The following is a 23676-nucleotide window of genomic DNA, read 5'->3' as shown; positions in this document are numbered from 1 at the left end:
CTACTGGATCATCCAGTTAATCTTCTCCTCTAAAGGTCCTTAACCTTAATCACATCTGCAAAGTCCCTTTTGCCATGTAAGATAATAGATTCCAATATTAGAATGTGGTCATCTATAGGGAACCATTATTCTGCCCATCCCACTGTCAATCCACAGGTAAAATGAATCTAAAATGTCTTTGATTCATTCATTATATATCTACTTATGTTTGTAATTCAAAAACATTCATCAGCATAGAAAAACGTTTGAATTGTGTTTTACTGTCAGCTTCAAAGTTCATTGTTTTATCCCTAAGAATGCCTTCACAAAAAAGACTGTGAGTAAAGCTGTGTATGCGTGTGTATTTGTTTGTTTTTCAAGTCAACAGATGAATTTTATGGCATCTTTAAAATATCATAAATAGGTCTTAGGAATCATCTGGAAACTTGTTGGAAAACATTTAGATATTATTCATCAGCTTGCTAAACTGTCCTTTTTCAGATACATAGACTCCATCCAAAATTTTTCCAATATCCTTATTTTTAACTGTTGTGGACTGATGAATCAAAGTAGTTGAATTTGATATAGGTTCAATGTCATTTCCTCCAAGAATTAACTCATCTTTCTGGGCTTGAGATACTGAACAAGCAATGCCAGGCCTCTTCTGAATTCTGCAGATATATTTTTCACCAAAGAAATTTTGGATTTCAACAAGAGATCTAATTTCCTGAGTAACAATGTTGATCAGGAAGTAAGGATATGCAGACCTCATCTTGTAATGGCAGCCCAGTGTAACACCCTTACTGATGTTCTATACATGACTACAGATAGTGAGATCTGTAGTCATTTCCTTTCTATTTCCCCATAATTGGTCAACCAGAAACCTCTTCTTTTTCTTTTTGAGGAGACTGAGTTCTACATTGATATGATCAATGTCCCTCCACAAGGTTCTCTGGGTCCTTCCACAATAACTGTGCACCCATTCAGCATGATGTCACACTTTCTAGAATGCCAACAGTTTGGTTGCAGAGAATGGTCTTTATTCTCACAGTAGATGAAGCAAGAGCCAAATCTGGATTTTTAATGTTATCTCCTTAACCTCTTTAGAGATTGGGTTTCTTTGACATGGTGTACTATTAATTTTAATACAAATGTTTAGGTTTTTGCTTAGCAGCTTTGTGATCTTAATGAATTTGTTTAAACATTCAAATTTAGTAGGTGCTTAGTAGTAGTCTAAGGGGTACATAAATTTGTAAATAATAATTGCTATTATATGTTGAGTTCAATTATGAGTTCCACATTATTTCATTCACTTTTCACAAAAATCCCATGTCTACTATACTCATGTTACAGACAAAGGAAACTAAAGTCTCAGTATCACAGAACTAGTAAGTAGTAGAGTAGGGAACTCAGATATAGGTCTTCCTGACTCTAAAATGCATAATCTTTCCACTATGCTCTATTGCATTCCTATAAGCCTTAAGTAAATTAAATAATATGTAGAGGTATATTATTATTTCCTGCATATCTCATGAATTGCTTATGCTATAGCAATCAGGTCCACCACGTTACAAAGCAACCTGGAGCTAATGCTAAATTTAGAAATGCATTATTGAAACAGTTCAAGAGGGCCTAGATAGAAAATTACTGACTAGAAACAAAGAGCAATGGCTAATATTTTTATAAAATCATCAGACTTTTTTGTCTCCATTGTTGGTGTCTTCTAAGTCGACCTAAACATACTTTGTGGTTTGTAGTAGCCTGTTGTCTAGAGATACCTGGAAGACAACATCATGAAGAATGTGCCTCATTCAATATTCAAATCAACCCCAGAATATAGATGCATCCTTTAAGACTTGCTATTATATTGTTCTAGGACTTTTTGCAAGCAGTTTAAATCTTTTTGTTATCTAAGCCAAGATGAAGAGAGGGATTGTCCAAACAGAAATCTGAATAATTTAGCCCTCTCTTAGGAGAAAACAAAATAATCTCTCTGGAATCTACATAAATCAGAATCACTGGTCCACAACTCTACACTTCACTATGGATGTACAGATTTCCAAAATCCATGGGTGTTATGGATTGAATTGTGTCCCCCTAAAAAATATTTTCAATCATAACCCCTAGTCCCATGAATGGGACCCTATACGGAAATAGGACCTTTGAAGTTGCTACCACGGGTAGGCCCTATCCAAGATGACTGGTGTCTTTATAAGAAGAAGAATTTGGACACAAAGAAGAGAATGCCTTGTGACCACCAAGGCAGAGAACATTATGGATTGCCAGAAAGCCACCATCTTCTGGTTTCTGCCAAAAGAGAGGCACAGAACAGATTCTTCTCTACAGACATCAAAGGAAGTGTGGCCCTGCTAACACCTTTATTTCTGACCTCTAGCCTCCAGAACTAAGACAATAAGAAAAAAAGTACCACCCAGTTTATGGTACTTTGTTATGGTAGCCATAAGAAACAAAGACATGAGCAAAAAAGAAAATATTTTTAAAACTTTACATGATACTGATATAAAGTAAAAATGACCAACTATAAATGACCAATGAAATATTAAGATCAATATTTTGTTTAATTTAACTTGTCCATTTAAAGCAGAGGATCAGTATATTTGAAGTGATTTAGTGTCCTGAAGTTCATCCATTTTTATCAGGCTTTGGAAAGGACACAAAGGCTCCTTAACACTTCTACTGTATTTTTCATGAAACAGTTCTTTTTCAGCCTTGAAATCTATAAATAACTGTAAATAAAAAGTGAAGAAAATATAAAATAGGCAAAATTTCCCCACTATCAACCTATTTGTTTATGGACTCAATTCAGTTAATTCTATCATTATTTAGTGATAGAATGACTTCAACCTTCAAGTTAGTGTCACAGTCATAGCATGTGGAGACCCAGGGCCTGGGCTATCCCTACAGAGGGAGAGTAAGTTGCTGAATGTAGCTGCCTATGTGACCAAGACAGAAGTTAAAGGTCAACAGACCTTCTCAGGGAAGAAAGAATGTATAGATGGTATCATAAACCACTTATCATATAACTCATTAAAACTCCTCTCCCCTGACATATATGTTGATAACAAATCTCCAGGCCCCTGTGTTATGAGACCCTGATGAAATTCAGTTCTTAAACCTTATGGAATGCCTTTGTCCTAAACCTTTATAAGCTGCGTCTTGCACTCCTGCCTTTGCAGAGTGCTATTTCCATTCTCCAGATGGCTGCCACCAGAAAGTCTCCTGTTCTTAAGTCCTAATAAAACTCATGCCTGACTCTGTGCCTGGTGTGTTGTTTGGTCTTGCAGCTGCCCTGACCTGAGCCCTCCAAGAGCTGGGCTGGAAAATTTGGTGAGTGTGCCAGTTTAAATGTATTATGTCGCCCCAAACGCCATTATCTTTGATGTAATCTTGTGTGGGCAGACATATCAGTGTTGATTAGATTGTAATTCTTTGAGAGTTTCCATGGAGATGTGACCCACCCAACTGTGGGTGATGACTCTGACTGGATAGTTTCCATGGAGGTGTGGCCCTGCCCATTCAGCATGGGCCTTGATTAGTTTACTAGAGCACTATATAAGCTCAGACAGAAGGAGCGAGCTTGCTACAGCCAAGAGGGACACTTTGAAGAACGCACTGGAACTGAGAGAGGAGCTTCAGCTTACGGAGACATTTTGGAGATGGCCTTTGAAAGCAGACTTTTCCTCCGGAGAAGCTCAGAGAGGACAACTAAGAGTGATATTTTTGAGGAACTGATGCCTAGAGAGGAACATCCTGAGAGAAAGCCATTTTGAAAGCAGAACCCCAGAGCAGATGCTGGCCACATGCCTTCCTAGCTAACAGAGGTTTTCCAGACATCATTGGCCATACTCTAGTGAAGGTACCTGATTATTGATGCATTACCTTGGACACTTGATGGCCTTAAGACTGTAACTGTGTAACCAAATGAATCCCCTTTTATAAAAGCCAATCCATTTCTGGTGTTTTGCATTCCAGCAGCATTAGCAAACTAGAACAGTTAGCCAGCCAGGAGACCTAAGAGCCATCGGCCATAGTGGGCATGAGTCCTGGGAAGGGAGAATCCATTGGGGAAATCCCAAATTGGCCTATATTGTCCATGTGGGGTGGGGTGGCTGCCCTCCTGGATGAGTGGGGACTGCCATGAGAGTTTGGGGACATCCTGACAACTCCGGTGGGTTTGCTGTTTTGCAATAGATAGCAAGGCAACTAAATTTTAGCAAAACGAAAAGAGAAGGCCAAGTTGCCACAGCCATAGTCTAGCCCCTTTTGGGAACTCTATGTATGGCCACAGAGGTAGAACAGATGGCGAAAACAACACCCTGCCATCTAAAAGAAGAATTAAAATTAGAAAGGGATACACAGCTTGCTCAAGCAGACAAGATGCCTTAACCAACTGCTTGTGTCATGTGGATGATCAATTAGAAACATTATCCTGTAAATATGCCCAAACCTGTGGTAAAAAATTACCCTGAGTTCGAGTCTAGAGAATACTAACTAATCCAGGGTGGGACCCAAAAGCTTGGGATCCCATGGATTCTTCATCTGATGATGAAGAGGAGGAATAAGAAGAGGTTTGGGAAGCAAAGGATAAAGTAACACCACCTTTGTATGCAGCAATTCCAAACATTGCCTCTTTACTACAAGGAATTAGCACTCAATTATGTCATTATCACTGTTTTAGATTTAGCTAATGCTTTCTATAGTATTCCCTTAGATAATGTCAGTAAACCTGCTTTCACCTTCACCTGGGAAGGATGACTAAGGACTTTCACCATGCTCCCACAAAGCTATATACATAGCCTAACCATTTGCCACAGCCTAGTGGCAAGAGACTTGGCTAATTAGGAGAAACCCAAATGTGTGACTTTATTTCATTATATTGATGATATTATGTTAATCAGCAATTCTCTTTCAGAAATGAAAGAGGTGCCCAAAATGTTAATAGCCCATCTCAAGTGCTGGGATGGGCAATCAAATGCGACAAGCTGCAAGACCCTGGTTGCTCTGTCAAATTCTTGGATGTTGTATGGCTGGATAAGATAAAAATTATTCCCTCTGCAGTAATTGATAAGATATGATGTTTTACTATGCCATATATGTCAAAGCAATTAATGGCCTTTCTAGGACTACTAGGATATTGGAGACCTTTCATTCCCCATTTAGCTCAAATATTAAAACTACTGTATATGCTAACTTAAAAGGGTCATACTTGGGAATGGGAAGACCTCCAGCAGGCCACTTTTGAAAAAGCAAAAAGGGCAGTAGCACAGGCACAAGCACTGAGGGCAGTAGATCCTGATTTCCCCTGTGAATTAGATGTAGCTAGCACTGACATTGGCTTTGGGTGGGGTTTGTGGCAGAGACAACATTCTAAACGAGAACCCCTAATGTTCTGGTCACAATTATGGAAAGGGGCAAAATTAAGATGTAGCCCCTTAGAAAAGCAACAGAGTGCTGCTTATAACAGTCCTTTGCAAGTGGAAGGTCTGATGCAGAAATGTCCTGTCACCTTGAGGACAACCCTCCCTATACAGGGTTGGATTATGGACATGGCCAATAAGCCACACTCTGGCAGTGCACTATTAAGTACCTTAACAATGTGGAAAGCTTATTTGTTGTGACACAGTGTTTTCAATACAAGCCCTTTTAGTGCCAAGAAGCATGAAATTTTAGGATCAGTGTCATATGTAGAAGAGTCAACAGTTAAAATTGCTGCACCTGAAATAGCTGTTGAAATACCCACTATAGAGGGCACAGGAATAATTCCTGAGTCTGCTTGGTATACTGATGGATCCACTAGCGGGCGGCCTCCCACACATGGACAGCCATGGTGGTACAAACCAGTAATGACACCATGTTCCAGTTTGCTAATGCTGCTGGAATGCAAAACACCAGAAATGGACTGGCTTTTATAAAGGGGGTTTATTTGGTTACAAAGTTACAGTCTTAAGGCCATAAAGTGTCCATCAACAAATGGTACCTTCACTGGAGAAAGGCCATTGGCATCTGGAAAATCTCTGTTACCTGGGAAGGCATGTGGCTGGCATCTGCTTGCTCCCAGGTTGTGTTTCAAAATGGTGCTCTCCAAAATGTCTGCATCAGCTTCTAATGGCCATCTTCAAAATGTCTGTCTCAGCTACAGCTAGCTATGAGCTCCTTCTGTCTGAGCTAATATAAGGCTCTAGTAAATTAATCAAGGCCCATGCTGAATGGGTGTGGCCACACCTCCATGGAAATACTGAACCAATAGGTTCCAACCTAATCCACACTAATACATCTGCCCCCACAAGAGTGCATTAAAGAATATGACTTTTTTCTGGGGACATAATAAAATATACAAACCAGCACATACCATACGGTGGAAGACTGGAGCTTTGAAAAGCTGTCAATGGGCTGACTTAAGAGCCATATGGATGGTTATAGTTCATGAACCAGGAGACATGCTAACTCTGTACCAACAGCTGGGCTGTTTACAAGGCCACATGACCTGGATGGCAACCTGGAAACAAGAACAATGGTCAGTCATAGGTTGCCCCCTATGGAGATGAGAGCTGTGGAAAGACATCTAGGATGACTGCCAGCAATGAAAGGTAACTGTCTATCAGGTCCCCACCCACACTCCTAACATGCTACCTGGGAACACTGAGGCAGATGCACTCACTTGAGTCTGGAGCCACACTACTAAAACTTGAGAAGCAGCTAAATGGCTTAATCGCAAGAGTGGACACTGAGGGTATCAAACCTTTTGGTGTTTAGCCCAGCAGTTCCAGCTACTCATCATGTGCCAACAAGTTTTGGCCATCACATGGGAGTACCTGCTGTGCTCCCTGTGACAACCATTCCGATTGACCCATCAGATAGGACACATTGGCCAGTCACAGGCTCCAGTGAACTGGTGGCAAGTGGATTATTACATCAGCCCTCTTCCACTACCAGAAGGGGCAATGTATACATTCACTGCGGTAGATACTGACATAGGACTTCTCTTAGCTTTTCCAGTGGGGAAAGCTAACCAGTGAGCCACCATATGCTGTCTAAGAAAGGATAAGCACCCTCTATGGAAAAGCTACTCAAAATAGTGACTGGGGAACCCCTTTCACTGGACAAATGACCCAAACATGAGCCATGGACTATGATGTAATATGGACTTTTCATCTACCCTATAACCCCACACGTGCAGACCTTATAGAAAGAATGACTGGCTTCTTAAAAGAACAGTTGAAAGATGATAAGAAATCCCTACCACAATGAACTAAAGGGCTTTATCAGGCCCCAACCTGCCTAAACTCCACACAGTGAACTACAGCCCCAGCTCTATTGAAATGTTAATGGAAGGACTGCTGCAGGCTCTGAGAATACAAATTAAAGGGCCAGCTTCTTTACAGCCTATAAGGGGGAATGATAATTTATAGCTGTCTATGCCTCAGACCATAAACATAGGGGAAAACAAGGTCCTTTGCCTTGGTGCTGGCCTATGCAGCTGAGCTGGTTGGGAATCTAAGCCCATGTGGAATAGCAGTCACCCAAAATATTGTAATCCATCATTTACATAAAAAATGCCTGTTAAAAATTTTTTATCATCAATCCGGAGCCTCCTATTCCTACAAGAACCTTATGCATAACTATGTGGACCCTTCTTATGTCCAGATTAACAATTGATGTAATGGTAGAAGACTCTCAAGATTTGCAAGGGGAGAATATCTGGTTTTTAAAACCTCCTCATAATGTTCCTCTGCCTGGTACCTTGTTATCAACCAATGGAATTCTAGCATGTATATTATTAGATCAGCAGGGTTCCCCATAAGCATCTTTCTTTTTGCCCATAGCACTCTAGTGCCAGTGGGCTTCAGCAGTAACTCATGCCCACAATTGAACCCAATGTTGGGTTTCCATGGACTTGCCATCTTTGGGTGCTACCAGCCTTCCTTGGACTGTGACGCCTGTGAAATGGACTGTGTGGAATACCCTGCTGGCCTGGCAAAACTCAGCACATCAGAAAATCTGGAAAAGAATCTTCTCATTTAAGACTGAAATCCAACTACCACCCACTGGCAAAATATCTCCAACCAACATGGGGCATATCCTTCCCCTAAGGTATGGCTATGGACCAGTGTGCAATATGGTTGTCCCTATTTACCCTATAACTGGACAGGACATTGTACATGAGGACAGCCCTATGTCCCCGCTACCTTATATGACTCTTTATCCCATACTCCTAGTAAATGGGAAATGGTTAAAGCTAGATATAGAAATAAACACACTCTGTGTTGGTATTATCCTTTAGCCATTTTTGCACCAGGTGGAGCTGCAATAGTTACTGAAAAACATGTGGCAACTTTAGCCAATCACACTGCACAAGTACTTAATGATTCCAAAATGGCTATATCCTTGCTAAATGAAGAAACCACATAGCTTAGAAAAGTAGTTTTACAAAATAGAATGGCGGCACCTGTGCCTTAATTAATGTGCAGTGTTACATATATATTCCTGATCACTTGCACAATATTTCACAAGTTTCAGATATGCAAGAGCAGATACATAATATTGATCAATTATCAGTAGACCCCTTGTCTAAATGGTTTAATTCCCTTTCTTGGCCATGACAGCATCTCTTTGTAGGGTTGTTATCCCTGTGGGGGGGATGGGGAGGGAATCATAGTGTTCTGTTGTCTCTTATACATTTGTTGTGAGATATGGATGCAATGTCTATCCTATGGTCTATATAGTCTGCTGCAATGGGGTGGATTGTCGTGACCAGGAAAGAAGCTAAAGATCAACAGAACTCCACAGGGAAGAAAGAATGTACAGATGATATTGTAACCCTTTTATCTTGTAAATCATTAAAACTCCTCTCCCCTGACATATATGTTGATAACAAATCTCCAGACCCCTGTGTCATGAGACCCTGATGAAACTCTGTTCTCATACTCTATGGAATGTTTTTGTTCTAAACTTTTTAAGCTGCCCCTTGCATTCCTGCCTTTGCCAGACACTACTTCTATTCTCTAGACAGCCGCCACCAAAGACTCTCCTGTTCGTAAATCCTAATAAAACTCATGTCTGACTCTGTGCCTGGAGTGTTCTTTGGTCTTGCAGCTGCCCCAATCTGGGCCCTCCGGGAGCTGGATTGGATCATAGCATTTTGTATGTGCTTCCAAAAAAGAAAAAGTAGGAGCTTAGATGAATCAATTCATAGACCTCACGCCCACACTAAAAGTAAACTTCCCAGATCTTATAGGGCAGGAGATATATAATGCTGTTTGTTCTGATTTTTTGTTTAAATACGTTTAATCTTAATTGGGGAAGGAGCACTACAGTTCACCCGAGTCCCCACCACTGCCTTTTATTTCACAAACAGATTTGAATCAGCCAAAAATTAGTTATATCTAACCTTGAAGGCATTTGGGTTTCTGTCCCTAACGAGTTTAACCATCTTACATTACAACGGGAAAACTAATGCTCACAGAGATTAGATAACTCGGTCAAGGTTACCCAACTAATTAGTGGCACTGAGCCAGGGTCAGAATCTAAGTATACTGACCCTTTTTGAAGGACACTGGATTCATTTCACTGCTTTTTCATTCTCTTTATCAGAACCTAACACTTGCTTGAAATAAGGGTCCTCTCTTTTTTTTTTTTCTTTCTTGTTTTAGTTTAAAAAAACTGCATCATGGCACTTACAATTTTTATTCATATCCCAAGTTTCAAAATATCATTAACAGATTAAGCACTTTACTACATGCTGTTTTGGTGTTTGCAATACTCCCCCGCCTTTCCACTGCCTTTTGATTGTTCAGCTGTAAAGGGAGAAGGGAATTAAGAACTCACAAAAGAAAAAAGAATGAAAGGTTTACTGAGGTAAATAAGAATGAAGGGGTGAAATGGAGGGAATAGCTGTAGAGGAAGGACAGGGAAGAAGGAAAAGTGGGACATTGGTTCATGAAGACCAAAAATAGGAAGAGCTGGGAAATAAAGACAGCCAGGTCATCAGTCATTGTTCGCTTAGGGGATGTGCTGATTCCCTACATGTATGTGATTTGCTAAGTCCATTAGGAATTCAGACAGATTCTTCTTTAGGATCATGCAGCCATCTCCATACAAAATTATGAAGTAGGCAAAGCTTGTCTTGAAATTCATTTGTACCATCTTCTATTCAACCCTATTTAAAAATGAGGTGTTTTTTTTCTTTCTTTCTTTGGTCTACCCCAAACTGAAAACTGGCTCTAATTTGACACTTTAGTTTTAACTAAGTCAAAGCTCTGCTCTGCCTGGAATATTTATTTCTGACATCATAGAATTCTAGATTGATAACTTTTTTTCATTCAGCATTTTAAACATGTTATTTCAATGTTTTTTAAATTTCTTTTTATTTCTGGTGTCAATATTATCTTTATGACTCTATTTAATGTCTCTTTCTTCCCTGATTTTAAGATTTTTCTATTTCTGCTTTTCAACAATTTGATTATGATGAAATCATGAGAATGAAGAAGGGGTGTCACAAGGATCCCATTATGGCCTGTGCAGTGCCACAGCTGTGGATTGGCCAGGTGGGTGGGAAAGGGTATAAAAGGCCAGAATGCCAGTGTCTGAGACCAGACAAAGAGAAGTTTGGATGGGAGAGATGGCTCCCTAACTCCTGCCCTTTCTCCAGGCCCTTTTCTTCCTGAAACCCTTCAACACTGACTCTGCTGAGTAGTTCACTGGGTCTCAGGCACAGACTCAGGTCTCTGGCATCCCACCCTCTTCTGCTTTTTCTGCCCTTCTTAGCCAGGGATGAAGCTGTCTGGATTGCATACCTCCCAGGCCTCCAGATGTTGACACACCCCTCAGGCCTTGGGTTGGGACTACCTGAGGACTCCAGGGCAGCAACAAAGTCCCACCTGGGGTATTGACATTTGAAATTCTATCTGTAATTATTGAGTACAGGAACCTCTCATAAAGGGATTGTTTAAGCATAGTGAGCAGAGAGGGGAATTAATTGAGAGGGCAAGGAATCCTTCCTAGACCATTATTAATTTCAAAACCTTCTCTGCTTTCATATAAGGTCGACTTTGTTCATATCAAGCCTAACTTCTAAAGTACTCAGCATACTCCTTGTCCCATCTCAAAGTCCTAGGTTAAGTTTTAAATGGACAAAAAAGGTACAGAGGGTCTAAGAAGGCAGTGATAAACACTTAAGCAAATAATACATTCTTATAAAGTTAATTCAGGAAAGCATCAGTGAAGACGCACAATCAGATGTTTATATAGATGTTTTATATTCTATTACCTGCGTGATTCAAGGTAAAATTCTATTATCTGTGTGATTCAAGGTAAAATAACTTTTTTCATAAATTATCGACTCAGCTATTCAGGAGGGATGTGAATGTTAATCAATTTAGTATTTACAAACAATATCTCATTTCTCTTCATAATTATGTTTGAGAGTAGAACCATAAATAAGAATTTTCATAAATTAGTTGAGATCACTAAACTTTTGATTGCCAAAACAATATCATAAAGGTAGTTAGAAAAATAGAAACTGAACCGAACCTTCTAGATGCTGGGGCTAGACTGCTTAGGTTCAGATTTGGGTTCTTTGCCTGAATTCCTCATCTACAGAATGGGGATAATAGTACCTACTCAAATGGTTGCTATGAGATTGAGTTAGTACTTGTATAATGTTTAGAACTATGTTTAGCACTCGGTAAGTGCTTGTTAAATAAAATAACTAGTATTCTTTCCTGTTTCTGATGGCAGCTGGTTAGGTGTATAACATGTCCTCATAAATCTGATGTATAATTCAAATTTACATTTAATTTACACATCTATATCCAATTAACCCAGTTGCCTTGAGAATGGTGTAAATGAAGATAAGATTATTCTACTTTGCTGCAGGAGTTCAGCTTTCAATATTTTATTTTATTTTATTTTACTTTTATTTTGAAATAAATTCAAAGTTATAGGAACAGTTGCAAAAACAATACTATCCCCATACACAGAATTCCATCATACCCTGACCCCCTCCCCCGACAGCCCAATCCACCAACTTTAACATGCTGTCACATTGCTATTTCTTTCCCTCCCTCCCTATCATCCATCATCTATTGCTCTGTCTTCTAAACATATGAGAGCTAGCTGCATACATCCTTGAACATACACTATAATTCACATATACACTTCCCATGAACAACAACATTCTTTTATGCAATCCCATTAAGCGCAGCTAAGAAGTACAACAGATTCAATAATGATACAAAGCTTACATTCTGTATTTCCTTTTTCTTATGTCTCAACTGTGTCCCTTTGAGCCTCCTGTCTTCCATCCTCCAATCCCATTCAAGTTCATCCTTGGCATTCAATTGTCATCTATTTAGACTGTCTTTTTTTTTTTTTTTTTTTTTTTCAGTTGTGGGAACATATATATACAGCCTAAATCTTCCCATTCCACCCCCTCCCTAGCCTTCCATTAATGGGATTAATCACATTTAGAATGTTGTAATGCTCTTTCCCACCATCCATTACTAGAAATTTCCCTTCACCTCAAACAGCAACCCTACACTCATTTCTTAACTCCCCATTGCCCCTTCCCCCATTTCTCTTTACCCATACTCTACTTTTCATCTCTATGGTTATATTCTCTGGTAATTTCTTTGTGTTTACTGTGGGGCTTAAAATTAACCTCTTAAATCCATAACAATCTTGTTTTTCTTTGATACCACCTTCACTTCAATAGGACATATAGATTATGTTCCTATACTCCTCCATTCCCCCACCTTTATATAGTTGTCTAAAATTACATATTTTACATTGAGTTCAAAACCACTGATTTGTCATTAGAGTTTATGTATTTTATATCATGTAGGAAGTAAATAGTGGAACTACAGTTCAAAAATTATTGACTTCTATTTGTATTCCATTGTGGTTGGAGAATGTGCTTTGAGTATATTCTAATTTTTTTTTTTTTTTTTTTTTTTAATTTCTTGAGGCTTGTTTTATGTCCCAGCTTATGGTCCCTTCTGGAGAAAGATCTGTGATCCCTAAACAAAAATGAGTGTCCTGGTGATTTGGGATGTAAGGTACTATATATGTCTGTTAAAATTCTCTATATCTCTTTCTCCTTTCTTTGTTTCTCTGTTGGTAGGGCTTGCTTTAGTATCTGAAGTACGGCAGGTCTTTTACTGGCAAGGTCTCTCAGCATTTGTTTGTCTGTGAAAAATTTAAGCTCTCCCTCAAATTTGAAGGAGAGTTTTGCTGGATAAAGTATTCTTGGTTGGAAATTTTTCTCTCTCAGAATTTTAAATATGCCATGCCATTGCCTTCTCGCCTCCATGGTGACCTCTGAGTAGTCACTACTTAGTTTTATGTTGTTTCCTTTGTATGTGGTGAATTGCTTTTCTCTTGCTGCTTTCAGAACTTGCTCCTTCTCTTCAGTATTTGAGAGTCTGATCAGAATATGTCTCGGAGTGGGTTTATTTGGATTTATTCTATTTGGAGTTCGTCGGGCATTTATGCTTTTTGTATTTATATTGTGTAGAAGGTTGCGGAAGTTTTCCCCAACAATTTCTTTGAATACTCTTTCTAGACCTTTACCCTTCTCTTCCCCTTCTGGGACACCAATGAGTCTTAAGTTTTTTTTACATTTAACTTACACATCTATATCCAATTAACCCAGTTGGCTTGAGCATGGTGTAAATGAAGATAAGATTATTCTACTTTGCTGCAGGAGTTCAGGTTTCAATATTTTAAAAATACACCTTCTTTGAAGGGAAGATTGGACAGCAAAGTGTGAATGGTGCATCACTTTTTTGTTATGTTATGTCCACAAAATGATAGGGAGCAGTTTGCCTTCAAAACTCTTAATCCTTTTGCCACCAGTAAACAAAAGCTACTGTTTATTGATTGGCTATTATGTTCCAGACAATAAACATATATCGTTTCATTTAATCCTCACAAAAATCCTTTAAGGTAGTTATTATTATCCCCAATTCTAAAATTACAGTAAGGATTATGTACTTTGCAGCTAGAGGCTGAAGTGAGGTTTGAACTTAGGACCATGTTACATTAACATTCTTTCCATATCATGCGGTCTTTCTTTGGAAAATTATTTTGTTTTCTTTCAGAGACTGGGTGGAAAAGGGGGAAAATGTAATCCTTTCAGGGCACTTATCTATTTAGCAGAGATGCCCACTTTAATCAATTTAGTATTTAAAGACACTATCTTATTTCTCTTCATAATTATGCTTGAGAGCAGAACCATAAATAAAATCAGAATTTTCACTAATTAAGGTCACTAAAATTTTGATTGCTATAAACAAGAGCATAAAGGTTGTTAGAAAAATAGAAACTTACCTAAACCTTCTAGACTCTGGAGCTATACTGCTCAGGTTCAGCTTTGGCTATTTTTCTAGCCTGTCCAGAAGAAAAGTCAAATAATATAAGAAATAGAAATGACTGGAAGCTGTTTTCAGACTCTCAAATCAAGGATGACATGATAGTGCAAAATAGTATTACTAGGCAGAAGACAAGCAATCTTAATGCTGATATACACAAATCATAATGCCAATATGTACTACTTTCACTTGGGAACGTTTAAAATGCTTCTTACTGGCCTAACTACATCCATCTTAAATGCATTCCGATGAAAATGAGTTAAAAATGGGAAAACTAAAGAGATCATATAGGGATTTTTGCCCATCTTTTACATTTTTCACAGTATTATGTTATCTATCTTAATCCCAAACTAAGGACATCTTCATGCTTGGAAATACTTTAGCAGTTTTGCCACAATTCATTTATTAAACAAATATTTGGATGGTGTTTATATATTAGGCAGCGCTGTACTAGCCACCAGAGGTACAGAGGTGTAAAAAAAAGATGAACCCAGTTCCAGCTCTTGTCGAGTTTAAATTTTAGGTCAGCCTTTCATGAGGAGAGCCAGTGAGTATGTTATGGTGGAAAAGCACGTGAGTCTTGGAACCTTGCCTTTCCACTTACTGACTGTGTGACCTTGGCCAAGGTTTTTCATTTTGAGAGACTCGATTTCCCCATTTGTAACACAATTGTTGGTATCAAATAATACTTGGTATTATTTTTAGCCTCATTTCAGGTGGACACATCATGGGAAGATGAGGCTAAGAAAAGATTACTTTCTGATACTGAGAATAGGGTTTCTCACACCTTTTCTTGCCCTTTAGTGCTTGGCATTATTGAATACATATTTTACGTTTTGTTCGCTGAGGAACTGGGACATGTTTTTCATCTCAGCTAAACGGTCTGGGTGTGCCTGGGGAAGCATCATACAGAGCCTACAAAAGGTCCCCAACTACAGCAGGAGTAAGCGCCAGAAGAAGACCAGAGAGGGAATTCAGGCTAAGCGCTGTTTCCTATCAGTCTTTGTTTTGGCCAATATTCACCGAGGTCGAGTTCCGCGAATCGCAATGAAAAGATAAGATTCTGGAGCTGCTAAAATTTCCTGCCAGTTAGCGATTCCCACGCCCCCTGTTCCACCCCAACCCACCCTACCCTCAAGAGTGAGTGAATACGCTAGTAAAGGTTTTCAGGCGTCCGAGAAAGAGGAAGGAGAAGGCATAAGTTGAGACGGATCCGGCGGTAGTACCGATCGAACGGGAGACTGCCTGACTCCCTCCCCTCCCCCCCCTCGTCGAGGAAAGTTAAAACCAGGGCGTCCGGGCCGAAGGAGGTCTTGACGAAGCCGGGATGCTGGAGAGGCGGGTGCCGATGGGGGGCAGCAGAACACGTCCGCACACCCAGTGCCTCCTCTTGTCGCGAGGTGCACCCCCCCCTTCCCTTACTTTTCTTTTGGTTTCGACCTCACGGCTGGGAGGGGCCGCAGGACGCCATTCCCACAATGCTCTGGGGCTTGCCGCCGCCGTCGCTGCCGCCGCCTCCGCCTCCGCTACTGCTAGTGGAAGAAGATGGCGGAAGGCGGAGCGGCGGATCTGGACACCCAGCGGTCTGACATCGCGACGCTGCTCAAAACCTCGCTCCGGAAAGGGGACACTTGGTGAGGAAAAGGGGTTGAGGTGTCCGCAGTTGTCCGGGGATGGTGGGAACTGGGCCAGAACCGCGAGCTGATGTTTTTCGCTAGTGACAGGTGCGGGCAGGTCCGGCTTCAGTCGCCCTGGGCAGCAGGATTTTGGCCGCTCCCTAAATGTTGGGGCAAAGGTTGGGCGGGAGTTGAGAGCCCGGGTTAGTGTCCTGTAGGGGCGTGCTGAGAGGTGTGCGGGAGTGGTGGCTGCGGTTCGTGCAGTTCTCTTCGTCTTCCTTCCTCCGGTAGTGCCGCTCCCACTTCGGGCCTTCCCGAATGAGAGGTTACAGTCGTTCGGCGTGAGTCTTAACAGTGCTTTGACAGATTCCGGTCCCGGGATTAATTCGGTATCACTCGTTTTACTTCTCCAGTCATTTCCTTTCCCGGCATTGTTGGCATACAAGTCGGCTCTTATTCTGATTCTTGTATTCTTCCGGGAGGCAGGATGCGAGATGTTTGCGGGTCGTACTACACAGGTGGCATGTGTCAGGGCGCCAATTAAGAGAAAGAAACCTTAGTTTCCAGTTTCTTGTCCAAGGGAGGGAGAGAAGAAGGGAAGCTTAGGCTTATAACAGATACCACGTGGTCTTTTGCTTCATTGGAGGCTCCATAGAAGCCGGTAGCGTCTCTTTGGAAGTGCAACCCTCCCCTCCGGTTTCAGGGATAACGTAGGCCTGCAAAAAGTGGATAAGTCTGCTTGAGGCTTAAGTAACTTGCTAATATGCAAAAGGATATACACTTAAATGCTGAAGGAAGTATGGAAATTTTAATACTTTTCGGCGGTATCAAGTGGCATCCAAAATAACTTAAATATGTAAATGTGTGACAAAAAGACAAAATGCTTAGTTTATCGGGAAGGTGAACACAAGTAGACCTATTTTATGATTTGTGTATGTGTGTTTAAAATAAATAAAATACAGCTATATCACTTTGCTGAAAATGGAGCTAAGGAACATACTGTATTCATTGTCTCTCTTTATTATAGAAAAAATATTTCCTCTTCCCACTGTCACCATAATAATGGTATTTAATTTGCAGTGTTTTCTCATGTAGCATAGTTTTAGACCTGCATTAAGTCATAGCTCCACCACTTGTAATCTGACTTTGGGGAAAGTTCATTTAAATCATTGCACCTTTTGATTTAATTAAATATTCTAATGATTTCCAAAAGAGACATCATTGAATTTCAGTTACCTTCTTACCACCACTCTTGACAAAGCACTGTGATATTAGGATCATTTTAGCTGGTGGGTGGCAAACTTGGGACTTGAATTTAAATAATTTGATCTAAGTCCTGGTACTGTTTTTCTACTTTGTTAGACTGCATACTATTTTTATATAATAAAAATCCCTGAGGGTGTCAACATATTCCTGTTGCAGTGCAGTATGAAATGCAATCCTTGAATGATTTAGTAATCGTTATTCTCCAAATGGGAGTGTTCCTAACATGTTTATTACTGTGGGGAAAATGGACATTTCCTAGGACACCTACTTTTACTTTGGCCTGTGTGCTTTAATGAGATCAATCCCTTTTCCCTATTGTATATTAAAGAACACTTAAAAATTCTTAATTCATCTGGTCAGTTACCCCCTCATAAAAAAGATAAATGTGGATTTCCTTAGAACAGAAGTCTGTAAGTTAAAATTTAGATAGTATTGTTTCTTTTTAGTCTTGTCATATTTTTGATATACTGAGTAATAATTGGTGGTGTTGCCTACAGGATAATAGGAGTGATGAGTGTATTTTAAGTGTGGCATTTTTTCAAATGAATGTCTTTTTGCTTTTTTGACAATTTTTGTAAATAATTTTAAAGAATATATATAGGAGGTCTATAAACTTGAGTAATTTCTGTCCTTTAATTTTAAAGGAAACTGAACCCTAGATATTTTTAGATAACAGCACAATATGCAAGTTTTTATCAGAACATTAATTTTCTTTCTAATTTAAAGAAAAAAAAAACAGGAAAAGGTGGTGCTGGGCAGTTGCAGAAACCATGTGGTTTATTTGTAAGCAAGTTTACTTGCCACTTAGCAGATGAAACCTGTCAAGAACTGTAGAGTACAAGTTTGATTCAGAATTTTAAGGAAAAATAAGTACAGGTTTGAAAATATCCTTGAGTTCAGAACTGGCAAAGATAATTAATTTAGACTGGGCTATTGGGGAAAATGATAGGTTTACCATAAATTTAGTTTTGAGAGTTTAATACAGATGTTTGAAGTTAAAGTCAAATGCGTTGAAAAAAATAAATTTCATTTATTAGGTTGTGAGTGCTTTGCAGGTTAGAACTGCCTCACAGTATTCTGATAACTCTTGACACCTGGTCAAGTATTAAGATTCATTTGATTCTGGGTGAATGCTAGAGTTTCTGTTTATTTGTAAATAATGAATGATTTTTACTGCAAACTGATTTTCTATGGATGAAAATTCAAGTTACACAAGTCTGAGATGAGAGGAAACAAACTTGATGATATACTTAGTACTAGACTTTATAGTAAGAAATAAGCAAAAGCTGATGCAAGAGAGTAATACCTCTGTTAAAAAGTAGGGGTAAGAAAGTGGCACTGCTCTGCATCAGGAGGAGTAAAACAGTAAACTCGTTATACTATTTCTTGTTCTGTGCTTTAACTCCAAGGAGAGATTCAGGAAATCATGAACAAGAATTTTAAGAACTGTATAGAAAAAGGATAAACAAACTCACATTGTTTAGCTTAGAATAAATGAAAGATAACTTAGCCTTCAGGGTACATAGTAGTTTCTCCTGATGAGACAAAAAGAAAATTAGTTTAAATTACCTTACATGTAAGTACTTTAGGAATAGATGATCCTATTTAAGGGATGGTAGTTATGTAAACAAGTTACAAAGAAAAATTATGAGTTGTGAAATGCCCTGTGGAAATTTCTTTTAAAATGGACCTTTTATGAGTAAACAGATAATTACAAATCATCAAAATCACCGCAACATTTTTATTAAATGTTATCTATCATTTTCACTACTTTTACTAGGCAAGTATGTTCAGGGGTAATGAACATGTAGCTAATTTGTAAAATTACTGTAAAATCTTGGCATGTCATTTTTTGTATAAACCCCTAATAAAACTAGTATATTTAAGGTAACTTTTGAGAGTAAATTAAATTTGCATTTAGAGTAGTTTAAAATGTAGATGACATTTTTGTTTCAATAAATTGCCAACGAAAATTCCTTCTGATTAAGAAGGTTTTAGAAAAGAGATAACGATTTCAGTTCTTAAAGCTTCCTTCCATTCCTGCTCTTTTTTTTTTGAGAATTTTATCCCTTAGGCTTATGTGACTTTAACACTAACAGAAAATAACCTTCTTATAATCACAAATCAGCTAATAATTTAAAGGAACAGTATTAATCAACATGAACTCCAAATTGTTTAAATGTAGTTACTAAGGAAATTTTTTCACTACTATTAAAATTAATTTTAGTTGTGCCAGGGTGTTTTCCACCAGACATAGCTTAACATAGGGTGTGTGTTATATCCATTTACTGGAAACGAAACTAGAAAGCAAAACTGTTTTTCATTGTTGGTAATTGGTGTTGGTAATTGTTAGGGCACAAACAGTGACATTAAAGCATATTTTTAACAGTTTAGTTTTTAAAATCTACAAAAGCAATTTTATTTAATTTAAGCCTTTTCATATGTTTTTAAATCATTTCTAACTTGGTATTCAATCTAGGATTAATGTACCCTATTTGACCACAAAGAACCAGAGATTTATCAGTCATTTCATTTATTTAGTGACACTGTGACTTTATTTTTAAAAAATTGTAGCATGTTCCTATTAACACATGAAAGGTATTAAATGTGATCTTTTTACAAAATAGTCTTGTGACAGTTACTAGTTTCATTTTCACATCAATATAATAAAAAATTAGTCAAGCCATTACCTCTAGTATTGCATTTAAAAACATACTATGTGCCATGTACTATTGTGCTTTTACATCTATTAACTTATTTACTCATCACCATAATTCTAGGGGACAGGTGCTATTGTTATTTCCATTTGACAGATTAGGAATAATAGAGAGGTTAAGTCACTTCACTTTCTTTGTGAAAGGAGTCAGAGGATCTCACCAGTAAGCCCAGGAGTGGCTCTGAGGTTAGGCTATTCTGAGTTCAAGAGAGCCAGTTAAATCAAAACCTGGGAGCATTAGAAACAAAATTAATTACTGGACTGGAGAGAGCAGAGCATCATGTTCCTTGAACAAAAACATGATCATGATAAGAGACCTATTTGTAGCCTAATAATTTGGGTTGCTTTTATTATTTAACTGCATGTTTTTATGGCTTGACAAAGTTTAATAGTAATAATTTAATAGTTTAGTCAAGAGGTTTTCTTGGTAAAGATGGAGAATTTATAATCATAAATTTGAATGGAAAAAAAATGAACTTTTTGATTCTCTGGAGTGGTATAGCAAGGTATATGTACCAAATAGTTGTGGCCATGATTTTAAAAATTATTCAACATTTACCATGTTAAGAGCTTTTCAGCTATATGAGGTTAAGTGGTAGTGTTCTCATTTTGCAGATACAAAAACTGAGGTTCAGAGTTAAGTACATGTTCCTACATCTGATTAGTGGTAGAGCAGGTGTTCTAGTTTGCTAATGCTGCCAGAACGCAAAACACCAGCAATGGATTGGCTTTTATAAAAGGGGGTTTATTTGGTTACACAGTTACAGTCTTAAGGCCATAAAGTGTCCAGGGTAACACATCAGCAATAGGGTACCTTCACTGGAGGATGGCCAATGGTGTCCGGAAAACCTCTGTTAGCTAGGAAGGCACATGGCTGGCATCTGCTCCAAAGTTCTGGTTTCAAAATGGCTTTCTCCCAGGACGTTCCTCTCTAGGCTGCAGTTCCTCAAAAATGTCACTGTTAGTTGCACTTGGGGTATCTGTCCTCTCTTAGCTTCTCCGGGGCAAGAGTCTGCTTTCAATGGCCGTCTTCAAAATATCTCTCATCTGCAGCTCCTGTGCTTTCTTCAAAGTGTCCCTCTTGGCTGTAGCTCCCCTTCAAAATGTCACTCACAGCTGCGCTGCACTGAGTTCCCTCTGCCTGCCAGCTCATTTATATAGCTCCACTGATCAAGGCCCACTCGGAATGGATGGGGCCACGCCTCCATGGGAACATCTCATCAGAGTTACCACCTACAGTTGGGTGGGGCACATTCCAAAGAAATACTCAAAAAATTACAATGTAATCAACACTGATAATGTCTGCCCACACAAGATTACTTCAAAGATAATGGCATTTTGGGAACACAATATATTCAAACTGGCACAGCAGGGATTCTGCCTAGACAGTTTAACTCAAAAGCCTGCATTTTAAACTCTATCTTTACTGCCTATGAGTGGAGCCATTCCCAAATTATGGAAGCAACTTTTTGAGATGAGCACTTGGAAGACTTAAAATCAAGAAACGACAGCTTTGTCATACTTGTTTAAACAGCATATTCATCTATTATCCATATGAGGAACCTGTAGAATTTTCTTGGTGTTTTGCCTTCTGTCTAGTCTTTAGCAGCCTTGTTTCTAACTAATATACGTCAGCTTTGATGGTGGTGGTGTTTCTCATTTCCTGCAAAGTATTTACTTATTCCTGCCTGATTGTCTTTTACATGTTATTCCTATTAATTCAAATATGTTTTACTAATTTCTCTTTTTACTTAATGCAATATCCAGCTCAAAACTGACTCTGTAAAATCATCCCTAATTATCCCATCTAGATCTGTGGCCCCTCCATTTAAAAATGTGTGTGTGAGTATGAATAAACAGCTTTTTTGAGATATGATTAACCTACCATATACTTCAAATTTAAACTGTATAATTTTGTTTTTTAGTATAGACACAGATCAATTTTAGAATATTTTCATCACAAAAAGAAAACCCATATACATTAGCAGTCACTCCCCATTTTCCTCTGAGCCCCCCTGCTCTAGGAAGCCCCTCTTGTAATTTCTGTCTATAGATTTGCCTATTATGGGCAGTTCATAGAAATGGAATTATACAATTTGTGGTCCTTTGTGACTGGCTTCTTTATGTTTTCAAGGTTCATCCATGTTGTAGCATGTATCAGTACTTCATTTATTTCAATAATATTCCATTGTATCAATATACCCCATTTTATTTATCCATTCATCAGTTGATGAGCATTTGGGTTGTATCTTCTTTTTGGCTGCTATGAGTAATGCTGCTATGAATATTTGTGTCCAGGGGTTTGTGTGGATGTGTGCTTTCATTTCTCTTAGGGATATAATGAGATGTGGAATTGCTGGATTATATTATCACTCTATGTTTAACTTTTTGAGGAGCTGCTAGACTGTTTTCCAAAGCAGCTTCACCATTTTACATTGCCACAGTTTTGTCACATCCTGGCCAGCACTTGTCTTTGATTATAGCCATACTTGTGGATATGAAGTAGTATTTCATTGTGGTATTGGTTTGCATTTCCCTGATAGCTAATGATGTTGAGCATTTTTTCACATACTTATTGGACATTTGCATATCTTTGGATCTTTGGAGAAATGTCTATTTAGATCCTTTGCCTATTTTTTAATCTGGTTATTTGTCTTTTTATTATTGAGTTATAAGAGTTCCTTATATATTCTAGATACGTATCCCTAATCAGATACATGCTTTGCAAAATCTATCTCCCATTTTTTGGGTTTTCTTCTCACCTTCTTGATGGTGTCTATTGTAGTATGAAAATTTTTTGATGAAATCCAATTTATTTTTTCTTCTGTTGCTTATGCTTTTGGTATCATATTTAAGAATGCTTTGCCTAACCCACAGTCATGAAGATAACACCTCTGTTCTAAGAGTTTTATAGTTTTAGATCTTGCATTTAGTTCTGTGATCCAGTTGAGGAAATTTTTTGGTGTATAGTGTGAGAAAGTGGTCTGATTTAATTCTTTTGTGTTTGGATATCCAGGGTCCCAACAGCATTTGTTGAAAAGGCTGTTCTTTTGCCATTGAATTGTCTTGGCCCTCTTGTTCTTTATCTGTCCTGATGCCAGTACTACACTCTCGTGATTACTGTAGATTTGTAGAAAGTTTTGAAATTGGGAAGTGTGAGTTCTCCGACTTCTTTTTCAAGATTGTTTTGGCCTTCTACTCTTATTACTTTATATTATGTTTTTAAATTGTGGTTTTGAAATACTACTATGTGTATCTCAGTATTTTATCAACCCATATAAGTGATGTACTCCTTTTTAGTAGGCTTGTTTTCTTACCTCATCTAATTGGAAATCCCCTTCCCCACCCTTATTTCTCAGAGATATCTGGCAGAGTAATAGTCACACGATGAATGCTGTGTATCATTTAACCCACTTCTTTGATTTTTACCCCCATTTGCGGAAGCACAAAAACTGCCCCATCTGGCAAGCGTGATAATTGTCAAAAAGGAGCAACCTTAGCAGTTGGGAATGGTATTGTATCTTCAAAGGGAGCTAATTCCATTTAAGTAAAGTTTAAAAACATGCAAAACAGTATTATATACTGTTTTAAGGAAATATAGTTTTGTAAGGAAAGTATAAAAACATTCATGGAATGATAAGTACTAAATTTAGAGGATCTGTAGGGGGCTACGTTAGTATTTGTAATATTCTCTTAAGCTGCATGGTAT

The 23676-nt window shown here is 38.5% G+C and overlaps 1 protein-coding gene across 5 annotated transcripts in view; it reads left to right on the top strand.

Annotated features, from left to right (window-relative positions):
• Positions 1–15888: 15888 nt before the first annotated feature.
• Positions 15889–23676, top strand: part of USP15 (ubiquitin specific peptidase 15) — a 157829-nt gene continuing 150041 nt past the window's right edge. For all 5 annotated transcript variants that reach the window (XM_037846898.1, XM_037846897.1, XM_037846901.1 and 2 more), the window contains exon 1: positions 15889–16003. In XM_037846898.1, the coding sequence (XP_037702826.1) occupies positions 15915–16003 (89 nt within the window). In that variant the 5' untranslated portion in view covers positions 15889–15914. The remainder of the gene's footprint in view (positions 16004–23676) is intronic.

This window comes from Choloepus didactylus, chromosome 8 (assembly GCF_015220235.1).
Source record: "Choloepus didactylus isolate mChoDid1 chromosome 8, mChoDid1.pri, whole genome shotgun sequence".
Classification (NCBI taxonomy): Eukaryota; Metazoa; Chordata; class Mammalia; order Pilosa; family Megalonychidae; genus Choloepus; species Choloepus didactylus.
This window is presented reverse-complemented; position numbering and strand designations above follow the sequence as displayed.